This window comes from Alternaria arbusti, assembly GCF_024043155.1.
Source record: "Alternaria arbusti strain BMP 1465 chromosome Unknown scaffold_1, whole genome shotgun sequence".
NCBI classification, from domain to species: Eukaryota; Fungi; Ascomycota; class Dothideomycetes; order Pleosporales; family Pleosporaceae; genus Alternaria; species Alternaria arbusti.
The window spans coordinates 2908618-2930714 of record NW_026249941.1 but is presented as its reverse complement, the minus strand read 5'-3'; the positions used below and the strand labels follow the sequence as shown (position 1 = coordinate 2930714).

Below are 22097 nucleotides of genomic sequence, written 5' to 3'. Positions count from 1 at the left end.
ACGCCTCTGTCACTCTAGCCGTAGAATGCAACTAGAAATCTACCGAGCGTGTATCATCGTACTCAAACTGCTAGTTGCTGTTGTCGGAACGTTCCTCGGCCTTAGCCTCACACCGCCATGGTTGATCTGGATTCTGTGACCAACTCGTCCGTCGGCCGCGTCGGCTCCTCTGTGGGTACCTTAGGTGCTGGCTGACGTGCAACAACGGCGACCGGATATCTGTAGTCGGCAATGAGTCGAAGGGCCCACGGAGCGTGGGTGGGAGCATTGCACTACTCCGCCGCAGATGCATGATCCTGGCTGGAGACCACGACTTAGCCGCTATGGGAAGGATTGAGACGGCATGCAATGTAAGGGCCGGTGCAATCGTCTTCTATAGTTGACTTCGCAACTGCACGTGTTGAGCTGTCAACCTCGGCAATCATCTTCTCCAGTGCATGGGATGCTGACACAACCCGTATTTTGTATTCGTATACACTGCCAAAGAGCGTTGATATCAAGCTTTCTTCATTGCGCGCACAATGGGCTCCGCAAGGACATGGCCTATTGATGCCCTCACGGAGCATCAGGAGCTCCTCTCAATCTGGGTATTGTCAGAAGTAGCCCTATGCGCCGTATTAACCCCGGACAAATGACACGTAAGATACCTCAACTGACGTACGCTACAGGTCTTTGGGCATACCGTATGGTCCGTCATATACAATCTCTACTTTAACCCACTTAGGAAAGTGCCCGGACCTTTCCTGTGGTCTGTATCGCCACTCCCACTCCTGTTGATGTCATGGTCGAGCACGCCACACAAACAGATCCTGGCATTGCACAGGAGGTACGGCGACGTTGTCCGCACAAGCCCAGACTCAGTGTCATGCCTCCACGCAACAGCATGGAAAGAAGTGTACGGGCATCGTAAGCCCAGTCAGCCAGAGAACCTCAAGCACCCAGGCTTCGTAGCCGAAGTCGCCTCAGGTATCATCGGGGCCGACACAGAATCTCACACATATCAACGTCGTCTGCTAGCGCCCGCGTTCTCCGGGCAAGGCATACAGCGCCAGGAGCGTATCATCCGCCACCATGTCGACCAACTCTTCAGCTGTTTTGGAGAGCACTGCGCCGAAGGTCGATCCCTGGATCTGGCCAAGTGGTTCAACTTCTTCTCATTTGATGTCATTGGCGATCTCAGCTTCGGCGAGTCTTTTGCGAATATGGAGCGGAGGGACTTTCATCCATGGGTTGCGACAATATTGGAGTTCTTCGTTGCGCAACATGACATGGCACACTTCCGGCGGGCGTATCCGTTGTTGGAGGCGATGATAAGCCCGTTTGTTAGAATGTTTGCCAAGAAGATCATTGCGAAGCATAATCTGTTCATGCGTACTCAAGTTGCGAAGCGTTTAGCTTTGGAGCCCAGCCGGCCGGACTTCATTGAAGAGATGAAATCCGACAATACTCAGGGAAAATGCGTGAGTGCATCCACAATGCTGTCTTGGTCCCAATTCCGCTCACGGATCTAACGGCTGGGCGATAGGGCCTTTCCCTTGAGGCAATCTGTCATAACGCGAGCATCTTCGTCGTAGCCGGGTCCGAAACAACTGCAGTTGCGTATGACGAAGCTTTCCTCTTTTGTCCAATTTATTTGGAAGTATCAATGTACTAACCATCTCTTGAGTCAGACTTGCTGGGGCAACTTATCTCCTCTGCACCCACCCTGAGACGCTCGCTAAGCTGAGGAAAGAGATCGACGCATCTTTCGATAGCGAAGAACAGATCACACTCCTCAGTGCGCAGCGTCTCAGATACCTCTCGGCTGTCATAGACGAGACCTTGCGTATTCATCCGGCTGCCGTAGGCTCAGTGCCACGACTGATTCAGCGCAATGGCGAGGTCGTCGGGGGGCACTTTCTGCCCGGAGGGGTAAGTATCCAAAGCATTCCCGCAAATCCTTCTGTGAAATTCTGAGCACGTCGCTGATTGCAATGGGGAAAACCTAGACCTGCGTGGACATTTGGCACTGGGCAATGTATCATAACCCAGCCAACTTCACGGAACCAGAAGTTTTCGCCCCAGAGCGCTGGCTCGGAGATCCTCGCTTCGAAGCGGATAAGAGAGCGGCATTCCAGCCCTTCTCGACAGGAAAACGCAGCTGTATCGGTCAGAAGTACGCCACGTCCTGTCCCCGGTATCAATACGAAAGATTTCGCTGACTGAGAATTCGCGACTAGCTTGGCACATTCCGAGATAAAGCAGATATTGGCCCGGCTGCTGTGGAAGTACGATATTGAGCTTGTGGACCGCGAGTGGCTTGAACAACCATGGCACGATCAACGCGTGCGCGCATCTTACGTGCAACCGCCTTTGAACGTGAGGCTTATCCTCAGACGAGAGAAATGAGATCCGGAGTAAAGATGTAGTGTGGGAACAGCTGAGGTTGCATTGATGATGAAGCTCAGGTGTTCTCTGCCCATGGGCAGGCGGGAGGCAGGAACCTCGGAGGCTGGAGCCGAGGCTCCGTGGGCTTGGCATTGATCTCGTCCCGCCATCTGTCACGTCGCGTCGCGTCGCGAACAACAACATTTCCCTTCTTCAATTCTTCGAACGCAGCTACCATTTATTTTACGGGCTAGATTGTAGCTACATAAGGTATCTTCGACCAGCACAACTTCACCAATAAGAAGACTTGATGCGGAAAGAGCTACCTGCGTTTTGATGACGTCAATATCTTTGGCACTGCGATATGGCAGTTTAATTTGACCCCCCCCCCCAGCTAAAAGCCTTGCATTGCGCTGTGCGAAACGTTCATGGATTCCAAAATCTGCCTGGTCTCGCTCAGAACCTTCTTTTCCAGATCGTCACCACGTTTCGAATACATCAGAACGGGATAACTACGACAGTGTCAGCGAAAACCTCAGTCAGAGTGCATCGTTGCAGTTTCTCGACTTACGGACGTACTCCCCACTCACTCAAGAAGCCCCCATGGCTTTCTCGGCCTGCTACCACTACAGCATGAACATATGTACTGGCACCTTCTGCCAAACTTCTACCAAACAAAGCGAAGTACACTATCAACATATACCTCATGACAGCGTTTGCGTTCAATGTACGCCAGATCTCCGTTTCTCCTACCAGCCCAGGACAAACTGTGTTGACAATCACCTCATCGGAGTTCACAAGCGATGCCAGCCTCCTCACAAAAATCATCTGTAACAACTTCTCGCGCGCATACCATTTCGTAACATCATACTTCTCGTCGAACTGCGGCAAGATTGGTTTTCCTTGGTCGAAATCCGCAAAATATGCCGTCGTCGACGTTACAACTGTGAGTCTCGCCGGCTTTCCCACCAACCCGGTTCTGGCTCTCAATATCGGCAGGAGAAGCACCGCCAACATGATAGTCGAGAGATAGTTGACCTGGAAAGTCTGCTCTTTGCCTGTCTTGGGAGAGACAACATGGTCCTTGTTTTGCACACCGGCGTTCAAAATGACCATGTCCAGTCTACCCAGAGTCTGACATAGTCTGGCAAACGCCGCGACAGATTCGGGATCTTCCATATCTAGGATCCAGACTTCGACTTCAGCGCGTGTAAACTCCCTGCGGAGGGCTTCTGCTGCAACGTCGCCTTTGGCCTGGGATCGGACGGCCAGAATGAGCCTAGATAGATCTAGCTGTAGGAGCTGTCGCGCTGCCTCGAACCCCAGGCCGGTATTTGCGCCGGTGATAATGGCTGTTTGACCTTCAAGAGTGGTTCCCGCTGCGATTGGCGGAGAGTGCATGAACAGTTGGCGGTACATGAAGCCTATACCGCTTTGGAAGGTGAGGCGACTGTTGATTCGGTCCCACAAAGACATGTCGACTGCGTTGTGTTGAGATTCGGAGATACTGTTTGTGATCCATCATCAGAACACGTTACTTTCTGGAGGACTTTAGTGGCAGCGGTGAGCTCTCGAAGGTGAGGTGTTTGCATTTGTGGGTCAAAAGGGTCCCTGAATCGTGCTCGTATCATACGTAAAGCCACCGAGCTATGGCCTAACCACCGGAGTAATACCTAGCCACCGGATTACGCCCTAGCCACAGTTCATAGAGTCCGGCCGGTTCAACAGCCACCGAGGTGGGTACAATCGCATGCGGTACTGACCGGATTAGCGTCTCCACAAACGGTAATGTGCCTGACACCATTGTAGCTACTCTGGTCCTTTGAGACAAGGAAGGTACTCATGGGTCATGACCATGATGGAAGCGGTTTTCGGCGAGACGCCTGTTGTATTTAGCAAAGCTTGGTCACTGTCTTTTCAACGAATCGAGCTTCTACATGTCGAATTCCCAGACTTGAACTGTACTTGCGACCATCCCAGGTAATCTTCCACGAACTTTATCGTTAAGCCTAGAAACATCTGCGCTTGGCAAGAAGGTTACAGGACGTTGAAAAGCTTGTATTCGTTAAGCTTGAATACCATACCAACTACCGCAATCATGGCTACTATCGATAAGACAACACCCATAGCCATCATCGGCATGAACATGAAGTTCCCAGGCGACGCCGTATCCGCCTCCTCCTTTTGGGAACTGATAATGAGCGCTCGAAATGTATCCAAAGAGATCCCCGCCGACCGCTTCAACATAGATGGTATACAACCATTTCCTCTACGGAAGTAAAAATGAACATAAGCTAACTTGAACGAACAGCATTCTACCACCCCGACCCAAACCGCCTAGACAGCCTACGCATCCGCCATGCGCACTTCATGGAAGAAGATCCCCGCAGTTTCGACGCCCCCTTCTTCAATATGTCCTACGCTGAAGCTTCAGTCCTCGACCCGCAACAACGCGGCCTCCTCGAAGGCGCCTACCGCACATTCGAAAACGCAGGAATACCTATGGAAACACTCTCTCGCTCCCCCACATCTGTCTACTGCGCTTCATTCTCACGTGACGGCGAAACAATAACAGGTCGTGACTTTAGTGCGCAGTCCCGGTATCATGCCACAGCAAATGGGTCGTCCATGCTGAGTAATCGCATTAGTCATTTCTTCGATCTCGCAGGGCCGAGTTTGACGGTCGATACGGCGTGTTCATCAGGGTTGTACGCGCTGCATCTTGGTGCGCAAAGTATTCTTGCGGGAGAGAGCAAGATGTCGCTTGTCTGCGGCGCAAACACATTCATCACACCCGAGAGCCAGGCGCTTGCGCTCAGTAACGGCGGGTTTCTGAGCGTGGATGGAAAGAGCTATAGTTTCGATGCCAAGGCGAATGGCTACGCGAGGGGCGAGGGGTTCGGCTTCGTCTTGCTGAAGCCGCTGGATGCGGCACTGAGGGATGGCGATGTTGTCAGGGCGGTCATCAGGGCGACTGGTGCGAATCAAGACGGGAGGACACCGAGTATCACACAGCCGAGCCAGCAGGCCCAGCTAGATTTGTTGCAGGACACGTATCGTGTTGCAGGGCTGGATGTTGCTGATACCGACTACGTTGAAGCTCATGGGACTGGTACGCCAGTCGGTGATCCTATTGAGGCGGCTGCTGTAGGGCAAGCTTTCCGCGATGGTCGAAATGCGGACAGGCCGCTTTATATGGGGTCTGTGAAAGCGAACATCGGTCATTTGGAAGGCGCTTCGGGTATGGCTGGTGTCATCAAGGCCGTTCTTGCGTTGGAAAACGCGATGATCCCGCCAATCGCCATGTTCGAAAAGCCGAATCCTGCTATCGATGTGGCAGATTTGCAGCTCGCGTTCCCCAAAGAGGCAGTCCCATGGCCAGCAACGGAAACCCGCCGGGCATCCGTTTCCTCCTTCGGCTACGGCGGTAGCAATGCCCATGTCATCCTCGACGACGCGTACAACTACCTGCGCACCCACGACCTTCAAGGCTTGCACCAATCTGTTGGAGAGTCCATACATACCAACGGACAAACCAATGGCCACACAAACGGCAACGGTACCCTCCCATCCACAACCCCCTACGCTATCATCCCCTTCTCGGCCGCAGATAGTGACGGCACAATGCGCCAAGCAGAAGCCCTCCAGACGTTCCTCTCATTGAAAGAGGTCACGAACAGCGCAAACTTCCTCTCAGATCTAACACACACGCTCTCTTCCCACAGATCTCTTCTCCAATTCAGGTCTTTCGCCGTCATCTCATCCCTCACCGACGATCTCACCACTATCGTCTCGCCCAGCGTCTTCAGCAGTACTTCCTCGGCCCCTGACTTGTCCTTCGTGTTTACAGGGCAAGGCGCACAGTATGCCCGTATGGCGACCGGTCTCCTGCATTATCCCGTCTTTCGTCAGAGTCTTGAGGTCTGCGACGCGTATCTTGCTACTCTCGGTAGCACCTGGTCTGTGCTAGAGGAGCTCGAGAAGAACGAGGACACGAGTCAGGTGTCCAAGCCAGCGCTGTCACAACCTCTCTGTACAGCTATTCAGGTGGCGCTCGTCGATCTACTTCGCACATGGGGTATTATCCCCCGTGCGGTAGTTGGCCATTCGTCGGGTGAAATTGCAGCTGCATATTGTGCAGGTGGACTGGATCGCGAGAGTGCGTGGCGAGTGGCCTACTTCCGCGGTATTGTCGCCGATAAGCTGGCGTCTGACCCACCGAGAGAGCCAACGACAATGATGTCTGTAGGTTTGGGAAAAGAGGCTGTCCAGACATATCTGAAGGCCGAGCCAACGGTGACTGTCGCTTGCGAGAACAGTCCTGTCAACGTCACGTTGTCGGGTCCCACAGTGGCTATCTCGCGCTTATTCGACACGCTGGATGCTGATGAGGTCTTTGCACGGAAGCTACCTGTGAAGATTGGTTATCATTCCGAAGCGTTGCGGGATGGCGCGGAGGAGTATGAGCGTTTACTGGCTGGGATACGCGCACCGGTAAGGGAAGGCAAGGAGCCAAGTGCTGTCGCCTTCTTCTCATCCACCGAAGGCAGCTTCATCACACTAGAGGGTCTTGCGAGTCCGAGCTACTGGGTGAAGAACCTGCTCTCCCCAGTCCTGTTCACCGACGCAGTAACAGCGCTGGTAAGCGAAAAGAAGCAGGTCTCCAATTTCTTCGTCGAGATCGGTCCTCAATCCGCTCTTCGACGCCCCGTCAAAGATACTCTCAAGCACCTAGGCGAAGGCGAGGAAAAATGGTCGTACGCAGCTGTGCTCAACCCTCGTCAGCCTGACGTCCGCACCCTCCTCGAAACCATCGGCGCTCTTTGGAGCGCTGGCCTCCCCATCGACCTCAACTTGCCCAACCAAGCCACTCTCAAGCCTACAGCCAAGCCAAAGCGACTAACAGATCTTCCCGCCTACCCCTTCTCCCGGGCCAAGCTCTACTGGGACGAACCCCGTCTCAGCGCCCTCTACTCCCAGCGCCCCTTCCGGCGACACGCTCTTCTCGGTCTACGCGAAAACGACTTCAACCCTGCTCAACCCACCTGGCATCACAAGATACGCCTCGCGGAAGCTCCTTGGATCGTTGACCATGCGCTCGAAGGCTCTCCGCTCTACCCCGGCACGGGTATGCTCGTAATGGCCATCGAAGCTGCGCGTCAGCTACTTCCGCCTAGCGCAGCCATCAGCGGGTATAGACTTGAAAACATTCGCTTCATGCGCTCTATACCCGTGAACGAGACGGAGAAGGGCACCGAGGCGAAGATCTACCTCCAACCGCGCCGGCACACTGCTAAAGACGCCGCGCAAGGCGTGTATGATTGGCGTGTCTTCACTCTCGGCGGAAATGAGTGGATTGAGTGTGCATTCGGCAGCATTCGCGTCGAGCTTGAGGAAAGTGAGCCTTCTCCAGAGACAACTGCACGCAAGACTAGATGGGCAAAAGCTGTGGGCGAAGAGCACGCGAGCGCAGCGAAGCAATGTACGCTGAGTGTGCAAAGTGCGCAGCTGTACGAAAATCTGAGTAAAAAATCTGGATTCGATTATGGACCGTATTTCCAGGGCTTGCGAGACATCAAGTACTCGCGCAATGGGTGTGCGACTGGCACTCTTGCACTGCGAGATTATGCGAAGAGTATGCCGTATGCCACCGAAGACCCGTGTGTGATTCACCCCACAACGTTTGACTCAGTTTTCCACGTGGGCTTTGTCTCGCTGAGTATGGGTGGTTGGGAGCCAATTCCAACGCTCATGTTCAGTAACCTCAAGGATCTGTGGGTGTCGCACAAGCTATTCGCACTCCCTGGCAATCCGCTGCTTCATGTGGCGACGAAGGAAGTGGCTCGCACATTCAGAGAATTTGAGTGGGATGCTAGCACGTTGCTTGCTGAGACAGGCGAGCCTGTCATGGTTGCCAAGGGTGAGCGTGGAACTGTCATTGCCGGTGCAGGTAGCAGCACGCGTGACGATGATGGTGCAAGTCGTTTCTCGTACGGCATTGATTTCAAGCCCGACCTCTCGCTGCTAAGCAAAGCTGAGACAGAGACATACTTGAAGGCGGTTTTCGCACGCGACCCGCAATTCTCACCTGATCCCAAAGACGCTGAGGCTGTCGACCGCGCGGACGCTATTGCACTGTATTTCATCGAGCAAGCGCTGGATAAGATCGAGAATGGCGAGCCGGTGACGTTTGACAACCACCTGACCAAGTACGTGGACTTCCTCCGCAAGGTCCGTGCAAATAGGGAGAAGTACACATTGGCGTCGCGGGGACTGGAGCACTTGAGCATCGAGGATGTCTTGCGTGAGGCGGACGACGAGCCGACACAGAAGCTTGTGAAGAAGGCTGGTGAACATCTCTATGGGATATTGACAGGAACGGACAATGCGTTGCAGATTATCTTTGAAGGCAATCTTGCTAATGGTAAGTTCAATAACACATACTGTGGAGATAGAAACAAAAAGACTGACATGGTGACAGATTTCTACCACTGCGACTTCTACTCGCGCCACTACCGTAAGGCTGGCGCGTATATGAACATCCTTGCACACGCGAATCCTCAGCTCAGGATCTGCGAGGTTGGCTCAGGAACTGGCAGTGCCACCTCCAAAGTGCTACCGTTTCTGGTAGATGATGAAGGTCTTCAGGCTGATCAGTTGGTGCGCTTCAGTGAGTACGCCTACACCGACATCTCAGTCGGCTTCTTTGAGAAGGCTCGCGAGAAGTTCGCATTCGCAGAGAAGCATATGCGCTTCGCCAAACTGGATTTAGAGATCGACCCCTCTCTCCAGGGCTTCGAGCTCGGCAGCTACGACGTGATCATGGCCTGCAACGTGATTCACACCACATCGGATCTCATGAAGTGTCTCCGCGATCTCTACGCTCTCTTGCGCCCTGGCGGAAAACTCATCATGATGGAGACCACAGTCGACAACATCCGCGACGGCATCATCTTCGGCTTGCTTCCAGGGTGGTGGATGCGCGAGGGCCACTGGTGGGAAGGCGAAGATGTTGACGCCGTACCCGGAGAAGACGAGGCGTTGGGACCAATTTTGACCGAAGAAGGATGGGATGCTGCGCTGAAGACCGCGGGCTTCTCAGGTGTCGACATGGTGTTTAGGGACAACGAGTACAAACCTCGGCACCGTGTCTCAACGCTCGTCGCAACGAGGCCAGAGGAGGCTGAGGTTCAAGCTGCGCTTGAAAGGTGGGTCATCATCGCGGATGCTGCGCAGGCTACTTCTGCCGATACGCTAATGGCGAGGCTCACTACATTGCCGTGGATTGGCAAGACCGAGACACACACTCTCGAAGGTCTCATTGCCGCTGGATTGGATTTGAGCAGCACCAAAGTCATCAGCTTGCTCGAGCTCGACACTTCCATTCTCGGCACCATCGCAGAACCCGAGTTCGAAGCCCTCAAAAAGATCAGCTTGGACGCCAAGACAGTCCTCTGGCTGACACGCGGCGGCAGTCCTGGTGCTGGGAACCCCGCCGCTGAGATGGCAGTCGGTTTCTCGAGAAGTATTTGCTCTGAGCGGGGGGATCAGGCCTTCGTCACTTTGAGTTTGGAGACCAATGACCCAGCTGAGGGAGCGAGCCATGTGGTCCGTCTCCTGGAGCACTTCCACAAGATAGGAGACAAGAGCGCAGACGCCGATTCCGAGTTTGCAGTGCATAACAGCCTCATCCACATTCCGCGAATCGTCCCACAGAAGAGCGTTAATCAAACCCTTGCCGCGCGCGCCAAACTTCCCGACAAAGTCAGCTTCACACTTGGCCAAGCATCCCCGAAACCGCGCATCAACTTGACCATCCAGCAGCCTGGTTTGCTCGACACCCTATACTACACCGAGACCATCCCTTCCAGCACAGAGCTGCACCCCGGTGAAGTTGAAATCGAAGTAGCAGCCGCTTCCCTCAACTTCCGCGATGTAATGATATCCCTGGGTCAAGTGCCAGGTGATGGTCTCGGCCTCGAAGGCTCTGGCAACGTCATCCGCGCTGGACCAGACTGCACGTTGCAGCCTGGGGACCGCGTCATGTACTTCATCTTCTCGACGGGTGGCTGCTGTGGAACCTATGTACGCTGCGACGAGGCATCGACGCGTAGGATCCCACGCGAAGACATCTCGTTCTTGGATGCGGCTGCCATTCCTGCTGTATGGGCTACGGTTGTGTATGCTTTCGACTATGTAGGCCGGCTGCGCAAGGGCGAGAGTGTATTGATCCACGCTGGAGCTGGTGCTGTGGGGCAGGCTGCTATACAGCTCGCGCAGCTGCGTGGGGCGGAGGTGTTCGTCACGGTTGGAAGCGAGTGGAAGCGCCAGCTGGTCAGGGAGCTTTACGGCCTCGCGGACGACCACATCTTCCACAGCAGAGAGGCGAGCTTCGTCGACGATGTGTTCAATGCCACGGCCAACCGCGGTGTTGACGTCGTCCTGAACTCTCTAGGAGGCGAACTTCTCCAACACTCATGGCACTGCACAGCGCCCTTCGGTCGCTTCATCGACATTGGCAAAGCCGATATCCTCGCCAACAACACGCTTGAGATGGGCCACTTCCTGCGCAATGTCACATTCGCGGCCGTGGACGTCGCGGGTATGTACGCCGAGAACAAGCCCCTGATGCAACTCGTGCTCGACGACGTCTTTAGTCTGTTCGCGGCGAACCCTGGGCTCCACAATCCCAAGCCGCTGCATGCGTTTGCGCCGAGTAAGATTGAGGAAGCGATGCGCGCGTTGCAGGGCGGTAAGATTGCAGGGAAGGCCGTCATCGATTTCGAAAAGTCGGGAGATGTGGTCGTGTATCAGCCCGCGCAGAAGCCGGCGTACGCATTTGAGGAGCAGGCTACATATGTCATTAGCGGTGGTTTGGGCGGTTTGGGGCGCGAGATCATGCGCTGGATGGCGTCCCGCGGCGCACGGCATTTCCTCGTCACCTCGTCGCGAGGCGTAGCTGGGCGCGCCGATGTGATCGCCTTCATCAAGGAGATGGAAGCCCAAGGCGTCGTAGTACACGCCCCGGCGTCGGATATCTCCAACCGCGCGGTCCTCAAGAGCACCCTCGAGGAGGCTAGCAAAACGCTGCCGCCGATCAAGGGCTGCATCCAGGCAGCGATGGTGTTGTCGGACAGCATGCTCTCCAACATGACCGTCTCGCAATTCCACCGCGCCCTGGCGCCCAAGTATCAAGGCTCGTGGAACCTTCACGAACTCCTGCCCAAGGATCTGGACTTTATGGTCTTTCTCTCCTCCATGAGCGGCATCATCGGCAACCCCGCGCAAGCCAACTATGCAGCCGGCAATACTTTCGAAGACGCGCTCGCGCGGCACCGTGCCGCCAGTGGGCTGAAAGGCGTTTCGTTCGATCTCGGCTTGGTCTTAGAGGCTGGGTGGGCGAGCGACAACTTTGAGGACGTGACGAAGAGTCTGCGCGCTGGGCTGGGTGGGCTGACGCAGAAGCAGCTAATGGCGATATTGGATGTCTTGTGTGATCCCGGTTACGATTGCGCCGGCGGCGCAGCGCAGGTGGTGAACATCCATGATAAGCCTTCGAAGCTGTATCGGATGTTCCAAGACGGCGTTTTGCACTGGGTGGGTAAGCCGCTGTTCAAGAATCTCCTTCGTCTGGGTCAGGTCGAGTTGGTCAACGGCACCGGGGCTGGCGGCGAAGGCGAGGCGGCAACCGTCGACTATCTCGCTCTCATCAAGGCGGCCGCTGGTGCGAAGGAGGCTGCGCAGATTGTAACGTCGGCGTTACTTGGAAAGCTGAGTAAATCGCTGTCGATACCGGCGGAGAATCTCGACGTAGGCAAGCCAGCCTATGTGCTTGGTGTTGACTCGCTCATTGCGGTTGAGCTGCGGTACTGGTTCCTCAAGCAATTCGGCGTTGAGGTTCCTGTGTTCGTCATCTTGAAGAAACAGCCGGCCGTTGAGTTGTGCCAGCATGTAGCGGATCAGGTCATTGCAGCTAAATGAGGTTTGTAAGTCGCGACGCGACGCGACGCAACGAGGTTGGCGTCGCTAGCTGCGCGGGGCAGCCGCTCACGACTCCGACGCAGCGAGGCCCACCACCTTCGATAGAACATCAACATATTTGTGAAGACAACACAAGTTCATTTTGGAATAAAACAGATTGCACATGATTCCAAGGAAGCCATCATACTGATCCGTTTGCCGAGCTTTCAGTTCCACGCGAAGCCGATTCGATCGACCAGTGAAGTTACGTACTGATCCATAGCGGGCGTCCATGGCAAACCTCGCGCCGACGACAGCAAGGTCTCCGGGCCCTCCACGACGTGCAACGCAAGAAGACACATTGCTATGATCGACGCTTTCTGCCACCTTCCTAATCGGGTAATTTATTTGAGGTTTGTAGGCTGTTGTAGGTTTGTTAATCCTACACCTGAGAAATCTTGAACCCGCCCGGCAATTGACTCTGGTAGACGCCTGTCGGGTCGTACTTCTTCGCGACCTTCTTCATGAATGCCACCTTGTCAGCGCCATAAGCCGAAAGTGGATCCTGGTCCTTATCGGCATAGTTGAGGTACAGGTACTCCACCGCTGTGCCTTTCTCTGTGGCAAACTTCTGAATGCCGTCGGTCAGCATCTTGCCCTGAGTAATGAACAGGTCATCATCCTTCGCCTCGGACCAAAGTAGGTATGACTGATACATAATGAAATTTTCAGTGTAGCGTTCCAACCCAAGCACGTTGCCGCCTCTGGCTGTACTGTTCGCCGTGTAGCTTGTGGCAAAGACCTGGTGCAAGCACGAGATGCGCCATTGTCCAGAGGCCTTGGCTCGAAGCTCCGTCAGCATGATGTCGTATAGACGCGCTGTCTCCTGAAGAGTCTCATAATCAATCTTGTATGAGAGGGTACGGAATTGAACTCTAGTTGCTTGTATTAGCGACAATCGCACATTGAAGTCAGTGGGAAAACGTACCGTTTGGTTGTGTCACTACCAAACTCGGCAGCAATCGCGTTCATTGGCTGGATCTTGGTAGAATCGCTGAGGGTGTTGTTGACGGCGAGAAACTCGCTGTAGGCATCCGGGCGAGCCACGGGTTTGGTGTAATCGAACGCAGCTCGTACGACGTTCACGGGACTCGCTGTTGAGTATCCTTGGAAGAGGATCAGAGCAGCGTTTGGATCTCTGTTCGGGTCGAGACCAAAATTGACAAGCGACTTGAAATGCTGGCTGACGGTGGATGCAGGCCACGAGACGATACCTCCCCAGAGATCTTCGTTCTCAAATGTCTCCATGTCATAACGCGTTACGATGCCAAAGTTGCTATTACCCCCTTTGAGAGCAGTGAAGAGATCAGCATTAGACGTCTTGTTGGCATTTACAACGCGACCATCGGCAAGAACGACCTGAAAATTGATCACGTTGTCACAAGACAATCCAACGCGAGGTGCGTAGTGAGATATCCCACCACCTAGTAGGTAGCCACCAACGCCGACGGTACTGCCTCGGCCTCCGGCTACCATACGTCCTAATGGCTCAAGAGCTGCGTAGACAGAGCCCCATCTCGCCGCTGGTAAGATGCTTGCTACCTCGGAATCAGCATTGTAGGTGGTTCCATTCATGTTCAGCAGATCGATTGTGACGCCATCGTCGACGTTGTTGGCGCCAGGAATCGGAGTATGGCCACCAGATCGTACGGCAAATTTGCAAGTCTTCTGTATGCTGGCAGTCGTAAGAGCCTTGACAATTGTAGCCACTTCCTCGGCGTTTTTGGGCTGCACGATACAGTTGGGCGACAGTCTGCTCTTTCCATCGAAATAAGAGGCGATACTCGCGTCGTACGCATTTTGACCAGGGTAGGTTACGCGCTTGGCTACAGGACTCTGGGTCAGAGCTGTGCACTAAAGAAAGTCAGAACAGCATCACTGGGCAACATGAAGCTTACACAGTAGGATTCGTTTTGGGCGCGCGTTACGCTGAGCAGGGTCGCGGCGGCCAGGGCCAAGCTCAGACAAAACATGATGCAAGAACAGGCGGTGAATGGTCCTTAACGAGGACGAAACAGCTCAGAAATTTGTGACAATTCGGATCATCAGCCTTTTGATACTGATCTCATAGGTGGACCAGATGCCAGCCGAAGATGTGAAAGCTCATTGACCGAGTCTGCAAGGTCGCGGATGGCTGCAGCCGAAACTGATCTCTACGCTCTTTGAATCATTGCGGCAGATGCCTCCGTGCCGACGGCATTGACTCGACTACATCGAATCTGGAGTCTGCCGTGGGGTTTATGGCGAGTCTAGGTATCGTGTTCATGGAGAGAATAGGGCAGGAGCAGCACCCATCGGAGAAACTTACTAATGGAGCTCGCGCTAGTTCCAATCAAGTAACGCGCGGCCATCTCTTGGCGTCCACAGAAGCACGGCTGCGGGCGGCATCCCCATGGAAGAATAACACCGTTTCGGCTCTGCCGTCTATCAAGCGACACAACCCTCGATCCAATGAGATCGAGTACCGACACGGCTGAGTCGATGATTGACCCGCAACTCGTTCGCCTGCATCCTTCGCGCATGTTCCCCTTTCCTGGCCTGGTCCCGCAGGATTTCCCTAGCAGCGTGGCAGCAATGCCACGGCAGTTCGGCTGTGCGACACATCGGGACCTCTAATTCAAGTCACCGTATATCGCCTTGTAGTAATTGAAAGGCAATTCGATACGAGTAAAGTCTAGGTACTCGATGGAGATGACCTTGAGACAGGCGCACCAAGATGTGATGGACGATACTGGGAGTCAACGCGTTGCCTGCAAGCTGAGTCGGAAGGATTGCGCTATCGATAAAGTTAGATCGAGATTCATCATTGCCATTACAGGGGACAGTATGGACGGGACGCATTGCATTATGCTTTCAGCCTCGCTCACAATAGCGGCACATGAAATGTCCGGATCAATCAACCTGCTTCGCTTAGGTGGATTACCATTTGGCTGGATCTACCAAATCAGCTTGTTTCGAATCCTGCGAGACAGTGAGACTCAAATCGAAGCAATGCCCCCGTCTTGCTGTTTAATGCACCCCAACTGAGGGCTGCCTCCACAGCAAGCAATCTCGCAGGAAGATGGCGGATCTCACCCAGCCAATTGTACCCGCACCAGACGACTATGTGGTAGATCTCGAGAACCCACAAAGACGAGGTGAACTCATTATCCTCTGGATTGGAATCGTGGGAACGGTTATTTCCACGTTTCTGTTGGCTGTTCGAGCGTACACCAAAGTTGTATTAGTTAAGAAACTGTCGTCTGACGACTGTAAGTCTTCCCCATCCACGCAGTGCATCCTTACTAACAGCTGCGCCAGATTGCCTGCTCCTTGCCTGGGTAGGTGGTCACGATTCTTCTGTCGATGAAAGCTCATGGCTGACATGAGCTGGTCGTCGATTGGCAGGTCCTTGCCATACCTGTACAGTCACTCATCATTTGTAAGTTCTGCCCGTTGCTTCTTCGTTCTATAGAACGAGATTAACAACAGCATCGCAGATAGGGCACCCGCAGGTTTGATCGGTGTACATGCCTGGGAACTTACCGGTCATCAACTGAACACTATCGCAAAAGTCGGTCTCCCGTCGGCAAGCTCGGCAGCATCGTTCGCTGACTTCCAGGACTCTAGATAACGCTGACGACCACTGTGCTGTACTCGCCAGCTCTCGCCTTCGCAAAGTTGTCCTTCCTCTGTCTCTATCTCAACTTGAGCCCCGCACGCAGCTTCCGCGCTGGAGTCAACTTCACCATATTCGTTGTCGTCGGATCCTCTGTCAGCATCGTCATCTCTTTACTCGCAGCATGCGAACCGTTTGCAAAGAACATCGACGTGACCGTCACAGAAGGGCAATGCTTGAACAAAGCGGCGTTGTACATCGCTAATGGGGTACTGAACATCATCACAGATATCATGGTCATCATCCTACCTATACCCATGGTTTTGCGACTGCACATGTCGAAGGAGCGGAAGATCATGGTGATAGGTATTTTCGGTGTTGGCTCGATGTAAGCTTCCAGCTCCAGGTACGCGAGTATGACTGACTCATATGCTAGTACATGCGTGACGAGTGCGGTGCGCGTCGCATTACTTCCTCCAATGTTGACTTCCAAAGACGCCTCTTGGGACACTGTTTACCCTAGTCTGTGGATGTAAGTGCGCGGCTTTCGCCGAGCATCAGCTCTTTGCATCCCTCGCTGACAAGCTCCGCTAGCCTCATCGAAGCTAGTCTTATCATCATCACCGGTTCCCTCCCAACCTTGCGGCTCTTCCTCAGGCACGTCGCCCCATCTTTTGTCGAAAGTTTTGAAGCAACTCGACCATCGGCAACGCGTCAAGACTTCGAATTCGAACTACAAGAACACGGAATGCTTGATCCCTATGAGGTTGAAGATGGTGCGTCTGAGAGGGAGATACTGGGAAAGCAATATGACGGGAGTGACAGGTTACCGCCGTCTCGGAGCTCGGAGCTAAGACGCTTTCACCAACAGCAACTACTTGGCTCGGAAAATAAGCTTCGATAAGGGTCTGGACGCATTTTGCTTAGATGCGAAGACTATGACATCGCTTTCACGAAGTAGATTCTGTGCCAGCATCTTTCACTCCACATGGTTTATTCCGAGCCATGCTTTTTAGTTTGTGCTCTTGGGCATTGCTTCAGCTGCCTTCTTGATATAAAATTGCGAGACTAGCTTCTGAGATGCATTATGTCGGGTCTTTCCAGCCTGGTTGCACAGCCACTCTGATCAAGGCGCTGGCGCACTAGTGCTATTGACAACCAAACTAGGCCACACTCCAAGCTAGCCGGCCGGGTACCTTGCATCCGTCCGCGCTATAGTGTTGCGCCTCCTGAGTTAAATGACAGTTGACTATGAATGTCGATATTTCTTGTTAGATGGAAAGTCACTCAGGCGGTTATCAGCAAAGCAAGTCAGGAGAACGATGAAGTAGAAAGAATGTTTTGTATTCATCAATCATATATCTGATGCGCTTGCAGATTTACAAAGAAAAGAACTCCTACAAGGGATATATCAAGGCCGTTAAATGAATGTTGCAGAACTTATCCGCATCACCCCCAGATCTACCCATACAAAACCACCGGAGTAGCAGCAGCAGCCTTTGCGACCGTAGCCAGAGTAGAAAGGGGCATCCACCTAGCAGCCACGGAGGCCTTGCTCTGCACCGGCGCCGCACCACCATCGTTGTTGTTCTGGCAAGTGCCGCCGGTGCACTTGTGATAGATGCTCATCGCATTCGCACCACCACAGATCTGGTTGACATTGCCGACACAAGACTTGGTGCATGAGCCCATGATACCGGCCTTGGGTGCGTACTTGGGGTTGAGGCTGTTGTTGCAAAAGCATTCGTTGCCGTTCTCGGGCGCTGCGTAGGTGAAGCCGCGGGCATTGCAGTAGTCGACGCAGATCTCAATGGACATGTAGTCATTGAAGGTCCATGAACCGTTCATGGCGCGGTCGCTCACGTTGTCGGAGCCACAGCCAACGTACTCCCAGCCCTGGATGGCGGTCAAGTCGTCGTGATCGGTAGAGTCGCCGTCTGTTGATGGTGTGGTGCTGTCTGGGCAACTTCCTGGTGTAGCGCGTTGCGGGCCATAGGTGACGGGGTTACAGCCGGGGAGTGCAGCAAGCTTTCCACTAGTCTTCTCGTTGACGGATACTGGGATCTTGCAGTCGTTGCACTCTCGGTCGGTGAACATGGTTACGGCTGGGCAGTCTTCCACGGCACCCCCGGCATCGTTGCAGTTGTCGACAGCGTTCTGAAGTACCTTCACATCCCATCCGTTCAGGAAGTCGCCGTGGAGGCCAAAGCCAGTTGCATCTCCTTGAGCGAAGACAAACGGATGCTTGCCATCTACCCACTGGTCCGCGAACAGGGCAGTGTCGTAGAAGATCTCGAAGAAGATCGATATCATGTGGACAGGATGCGAGGCGGGGCAGTTGCCGCTGTTGTATACGTTGCCCTCTGGGTAGCTCATATGACTCTTGTGATCGGAAGGGTCAAGGGTTTTGCCGTCCCAGCACTGAGGAAAGTAGACTTGGGCTCGCAGTCCACCTGGGCATGGGTAGTCGGGGAAACCGTTAGTTTCCGGTTTGTTCGCACCAAGGCAGTTGAAGGAGATGCCCTGGGCGGCAAGACTGCCGTCGTAGCTGCGAGTGAATGGGTCACCGGCGACCATGCGGAAGCCCTCCGGGAAAGCGTGGAGTTTCTCAGTCTGATTGTTGCCTCGACGCTGGAGGTAGTAGACGGTCATGCCGCCGTTGGTGTCGTCTGGGTCACCCATGACCGGGACAGGAGCAAAGCCGGATCCGTCCTTGTATTTGACGTAAAGCTGCGGCGTCCAATAATTAGACATGTCCTCCTGCAAATCGTTAGTCATGTAGCACCAAAACGAGGTGACTGTCTTACCTTGATCGTGCATGACGAGCACTTGGAAGCTCGGGTGTCTGCGTAGGTCATGGAGGCTTTGAAGGCGGCTCCGCCTGAGATTGTGTGGACATGGCCAGAAACGGCTCCAGGGTTGACAATGGGATCAAGTCGCTCTCTGACAGTTCGTCCCTGGCAAGACATGCGGAAGAAAGCATCTGAGGAAGCAGCAAGCCCAAGGGCAAGAAGAAGAGTTTTGGTGCTGAACATGTTGGAGATCTTAGATAAAGAGTAGAAGAGAGAGGTGAAGATGGTAGAAGTGAAGTGCTGGTGATGATATTGATGCGTTGGAGACACGAGCTTTATACCGAAGTGAAGGTAGATACTGATGGTGAATGCTAGTCCTAATCCTGTGTGACAGATGTCAAAATGGAAAGCGTGGCACACTAGAAAGGTGATGATGTCGGATGTCTTTGTTAATCAGTAGCCCCGAATCCTTAGGTCAAATATATCAGTCTAGGCGCAGAGGTAGTATGTATCGGGCAGAAGATGTGAATTCTAGCCGGTGGGCGTTTGTCGTGGCTGTTTTCTCGATCTCAATCATCGCGCGAAGTCGGTTTCTGACAGCCGCCAAACGGCGTGTCGCAGTCCCACATTCATCACGCGTGACCTCACTTTCGAGTTAGGAAATTAGGTGAAAGAACAAATCGTGGCTTCCAGGATGGCTGTGAGACCTAGCGTCCAAATGCACGCTTCTGGACGTGTATCACCTCGCCAATTTGAAAGAGGCCATATTCACACGCCATTGTTTTTCGCCGTCGGTCACCGAGATGCGTCCATCTCCGAAAAGCGACACTGAATAGCGCGAATTGCTGTATGCGATAGCGGTATATACGAATTGGTGTGCGGTCTAATCCCGCTCATGCGAAAGGCACATGACACCTCGATTGAAACCCATGGATGTGAATGGCGAGTCCTATTCGTCCGCCGCCGAGAGATGCCCAGCATGGTGGTAGCTGTTGAGAAATCCTGGTCCCATCGACTATCAAGCTTTGGTCCCTGGGGTGAAACTTTGTCTAAGATGCGATTCTTTAGCATGAACGGGGAATGCGGAAGTAAGCCCTGTGACAATATCACCTTTTCGTCCTCTTGCCGGCTACAGCACCGTGAATGAGATCTAATGGAAAAGGAAGCTATACTATAGAGTAGCGCTCATCGAAGGCCTCTTCGAGAATTCCTCTTAGATTCTTTGTTGCTGATTCAGAAAAGGCTACCCCGAATCAGCTTCTTGTGGTACTGCGATGAGCCACCCACCTCATGACATGTGGGCGACAAGCCACTCGCAACTTCCGCATCGCCAACAACAAAGACGATGCCAATAATCCCCTTCATGCGATTGATATCAGGGACAACACGGAAGCTCACCGTTAGCTCTATTCCAACTCCCGCGATCGTGCTAGAGGCAGTTGCCGGGCGGCCGCATCCCCGGAGTCGAGATGATCGATAGTGTTGGTGCTAACCGAGAACAGCTAGACCACGTGAAACGATTGCGATTGCGGACCCGGTAGATGGCCCGGGAACGTCTCGGAGCCCTCCCCACGCTCCCCTGCAGGACAAAATCCCATGAACTCCTTCATGAACATATACACTACCCTTCACTCACATCTGCCGAACGTGTTCCTGCGTCCTGAAGTCTCGTCGCCGACTCGTACCTTCCATCCACGGGACATGCCGACCAGCGCAATTTTACCTTTCACACAAGCCGCTCAATCTCTTCTGACCTTTGCGCCTAGGCCCTGATGTACTTTCATGCCACTCGGCCTCCATCCCCACATTTGGCCTAAACATGTCAGTAACACAGCATCAGTATCAGCAGCCACCGACCGAATTATCGCGCTGATAGTGCTCTGTACCACAATGCAAGTGGGGTTGATTAAGAGGCGAGACAAAGACAGTATCCACCAGGTGGCGCATCACTTGATATCTACGAGAACTTCAAAGTGCATAGCGCATTCTGACCCCAGATTTTTGCGCAGCCTCCAACAGACTGGGGTTTCTCTTTCCCATGACATGTTCCCCGGTCTTCTAACGCGACGTGGTTGCTGGACCGAGCCAGATTCCCGAGTACCATGGTACGTTCCTGCGTGCGGACAGGCCACAACGCTGTTCAAAGGACCAGGTTGATGGGCCTGCAGGAACCGTCAGTCCAATATCAGGGCTTTGGTCGCAAACATCGTTCCCGACGATGATGTTCAGCAGGTGATAAACGCAGTGGGGGCCGCCGCCATTTCTCGTGAAGTCGAGCGGCACTATCACTGTGCATGCCTCAAGAGCGGATGACAATTTAGACACTACTATGGCCTGCTGTAGTGTATGCGCCGCATGCGGGAGGTGATATTCCCGGAACTTACGAGAACAGCTTGTCTGAGTCGTCCGTCTCGCTCGGAGCGTCTTTCGTGAATCGTGTCGTCGGGCGCCTAACAGACACAGTCAGCAACCGCACGTCGATTTAGGCCTCAGATTTTGACATGTGCTTTGCAGGCAAGCGCGGCCCGCATCTTTGCGCCGTTGACGGCGAAGCTCAACGTTAGCCTGCCTTCCGTCGTCTAGACTCCACCATATGGACCACTCGCTACTCACTACGTGAGAACGCTACATTCGCTTCAGCAGTTTACGCGATTATACCCAGAGCTCCGGGGATACGCATACGGAGGGAGCAAGCGTTGGTACGGAGCGCGTGTCTCGGCATTACCAGGTTAGTATTTACCCCTCGATACGGTGGAACCTAGTAACCATCAACTCTGGTATTTCAAATTTCGGTTGGGTAGGCTGATAGTGCTGTAGATCTACTGACCACGCGTCATTCCCTTCTTACACAACACGTGCTGGGCTTGTGCAGGCTCCTGCTGTTCGCTCCTGCCGACAACTCATCATGCTAGCTGGATGCAACGACTATCGTCTTTGTTGCACAATATGGTTGAGTTACGCCATTACCCACTTTTCACGTGGATCATGGCCGCCATGTCGTTAAACTCAGCCAGTATCGTCTTTCGAACGTGCATTGACACCTCATCGTACATCAAATCGTACTGATATGGCACGAACCTCCACCCGTCCAAACTGTCATCCAATTAGCGAATGCGGCATTATCCCAGTATTGACAACAAGAAGTACCTTGGAGTTTGGGCCCGTCGAACCTTCTACTATCAAGCAACTAGCAAGGACTTGAGGTTGATTAGATGCAAAGATGCAAGAGATGAATGACATCAAGGCTTTGAGCGAGGATCCCTTGGCACTATCGCGATGTGTTCACGCGACTATCGTACGACCAATTCTTCATATCGGTC

The 22097-nt window shown here is 53.6% G+C and overlaps 6 protein-coding genes across 6 annotated transcripts; 3 read left to right on the top strand and 3 right to left on the bottom strand.

Moving 5' to 3' along the window:
* Positions 1–521: 521 nt before the first annotated feature.
* Positions 522–2205, top strand: J4E86_001067 (uncharacterized protein; the record flags this gene model as incomplete). Its single annotated transcript, XM_051441639.1, has 4 exons — positions 522–614; positions 669–1460; positions 1711–1911; positions 2032–2205. The coding sequence occupies 4 exons, from the start codon at positions 522–524 to the stop codon at positions 2203–2205; spliced, it is 1260 nt and encodes a 419-aa protein (XP_051307810.1).
* Positions 2206–2761: 556 nt separating this feature from the next.
* Positions 2762–3843, bottom strand: J4E86_001066 (putative secondary metabolism biosynthetic enzyme; the record flags this gene model as incomplete). Its single annotated transcript, XM_051441638.1, has 2 exons — positions 2762–2879; positions 3071–3843. 2 exons carry the CDS (start codon positions 3841–3843, stop codon positions 2762–2764), a joined length of 891 nt encoding a protein of 296 aa, XP_051307809.1.
* A 622-nt stretch (positions 3844–4465) lies between these two features.
* On the top strand, positions 4466–12348 carry J4E86_001065 (Type I Iterative PKS; the record flags this gene model as incomplete). The annotated part of the gene is made up of 3 exons (XM_051441637.1): positions 4466–4619; positions 4679–8791; positions 8849–12348. The coding sequence occupies 3 exons, from the start codon at positions 4466–4468 to the stop codon at positions 12346–12348; spliced, it is 7767 nt and encodes a 2588-aa protein (XP_051307808.1).
* A 421-nt stretch (positions 12349–12769) lies between these two features.
* Positions 12770–14360, bottom strand: J4E86_001064 (uncharacterized protein; the record flags this gene model as incomplete). The annotated part of the gene is made up of 3 exons (XM_051441636.1): positions 12770–13262; positions 13316–14241; positions 14286–14360. 3 exons carry the CDS (start codon positions 14358–14360, stop codon positions 12770–12772), a joined length of 1494 nt encoding a protein of 497 aa, XP_051307807.1.
* A 1088-nt stretch (positions 14361–15448) lies between these two features.
* Positions 15449–16377, top strand: J4E86_001063 (uncharacterized protein; the record flags this gene model as incomplete). Its single annotated transcript, XM_051441635.1, has 5 exons — positions 15449–15638; positions 15688–15707; positions 15775–15808; positions 15867–15940; positions 15997–16377. 5 exons carry the CDS (start codon positions 15449–15451, stop codon positions 16375–16377), a joined length of 699 nt encoding a protein of 232 aa, XP_051307806.1.
* A 1069-nt stretch (positions 16378–17446) lies between these two features.
* J4E86_001062 (uncharacterized protein) lies at positions 17447–19020 on the bottom strand (the record flags this gene model as incomplete). Its single annotated transcript, XM_051441634.1, has 2 exons — positions 17447–18745; positions 18793–19020. The coding sequence occupies 2 exons, from the start codon at positions 19018–19020 to the stop codon at positions 17447–17449; spliced, it is 1527 nt and encodes a 508-aa protein (XP_051307805.1).
* Between the last annotated feature and the right edge of the window lie 3077 nt (positions 19021–22097).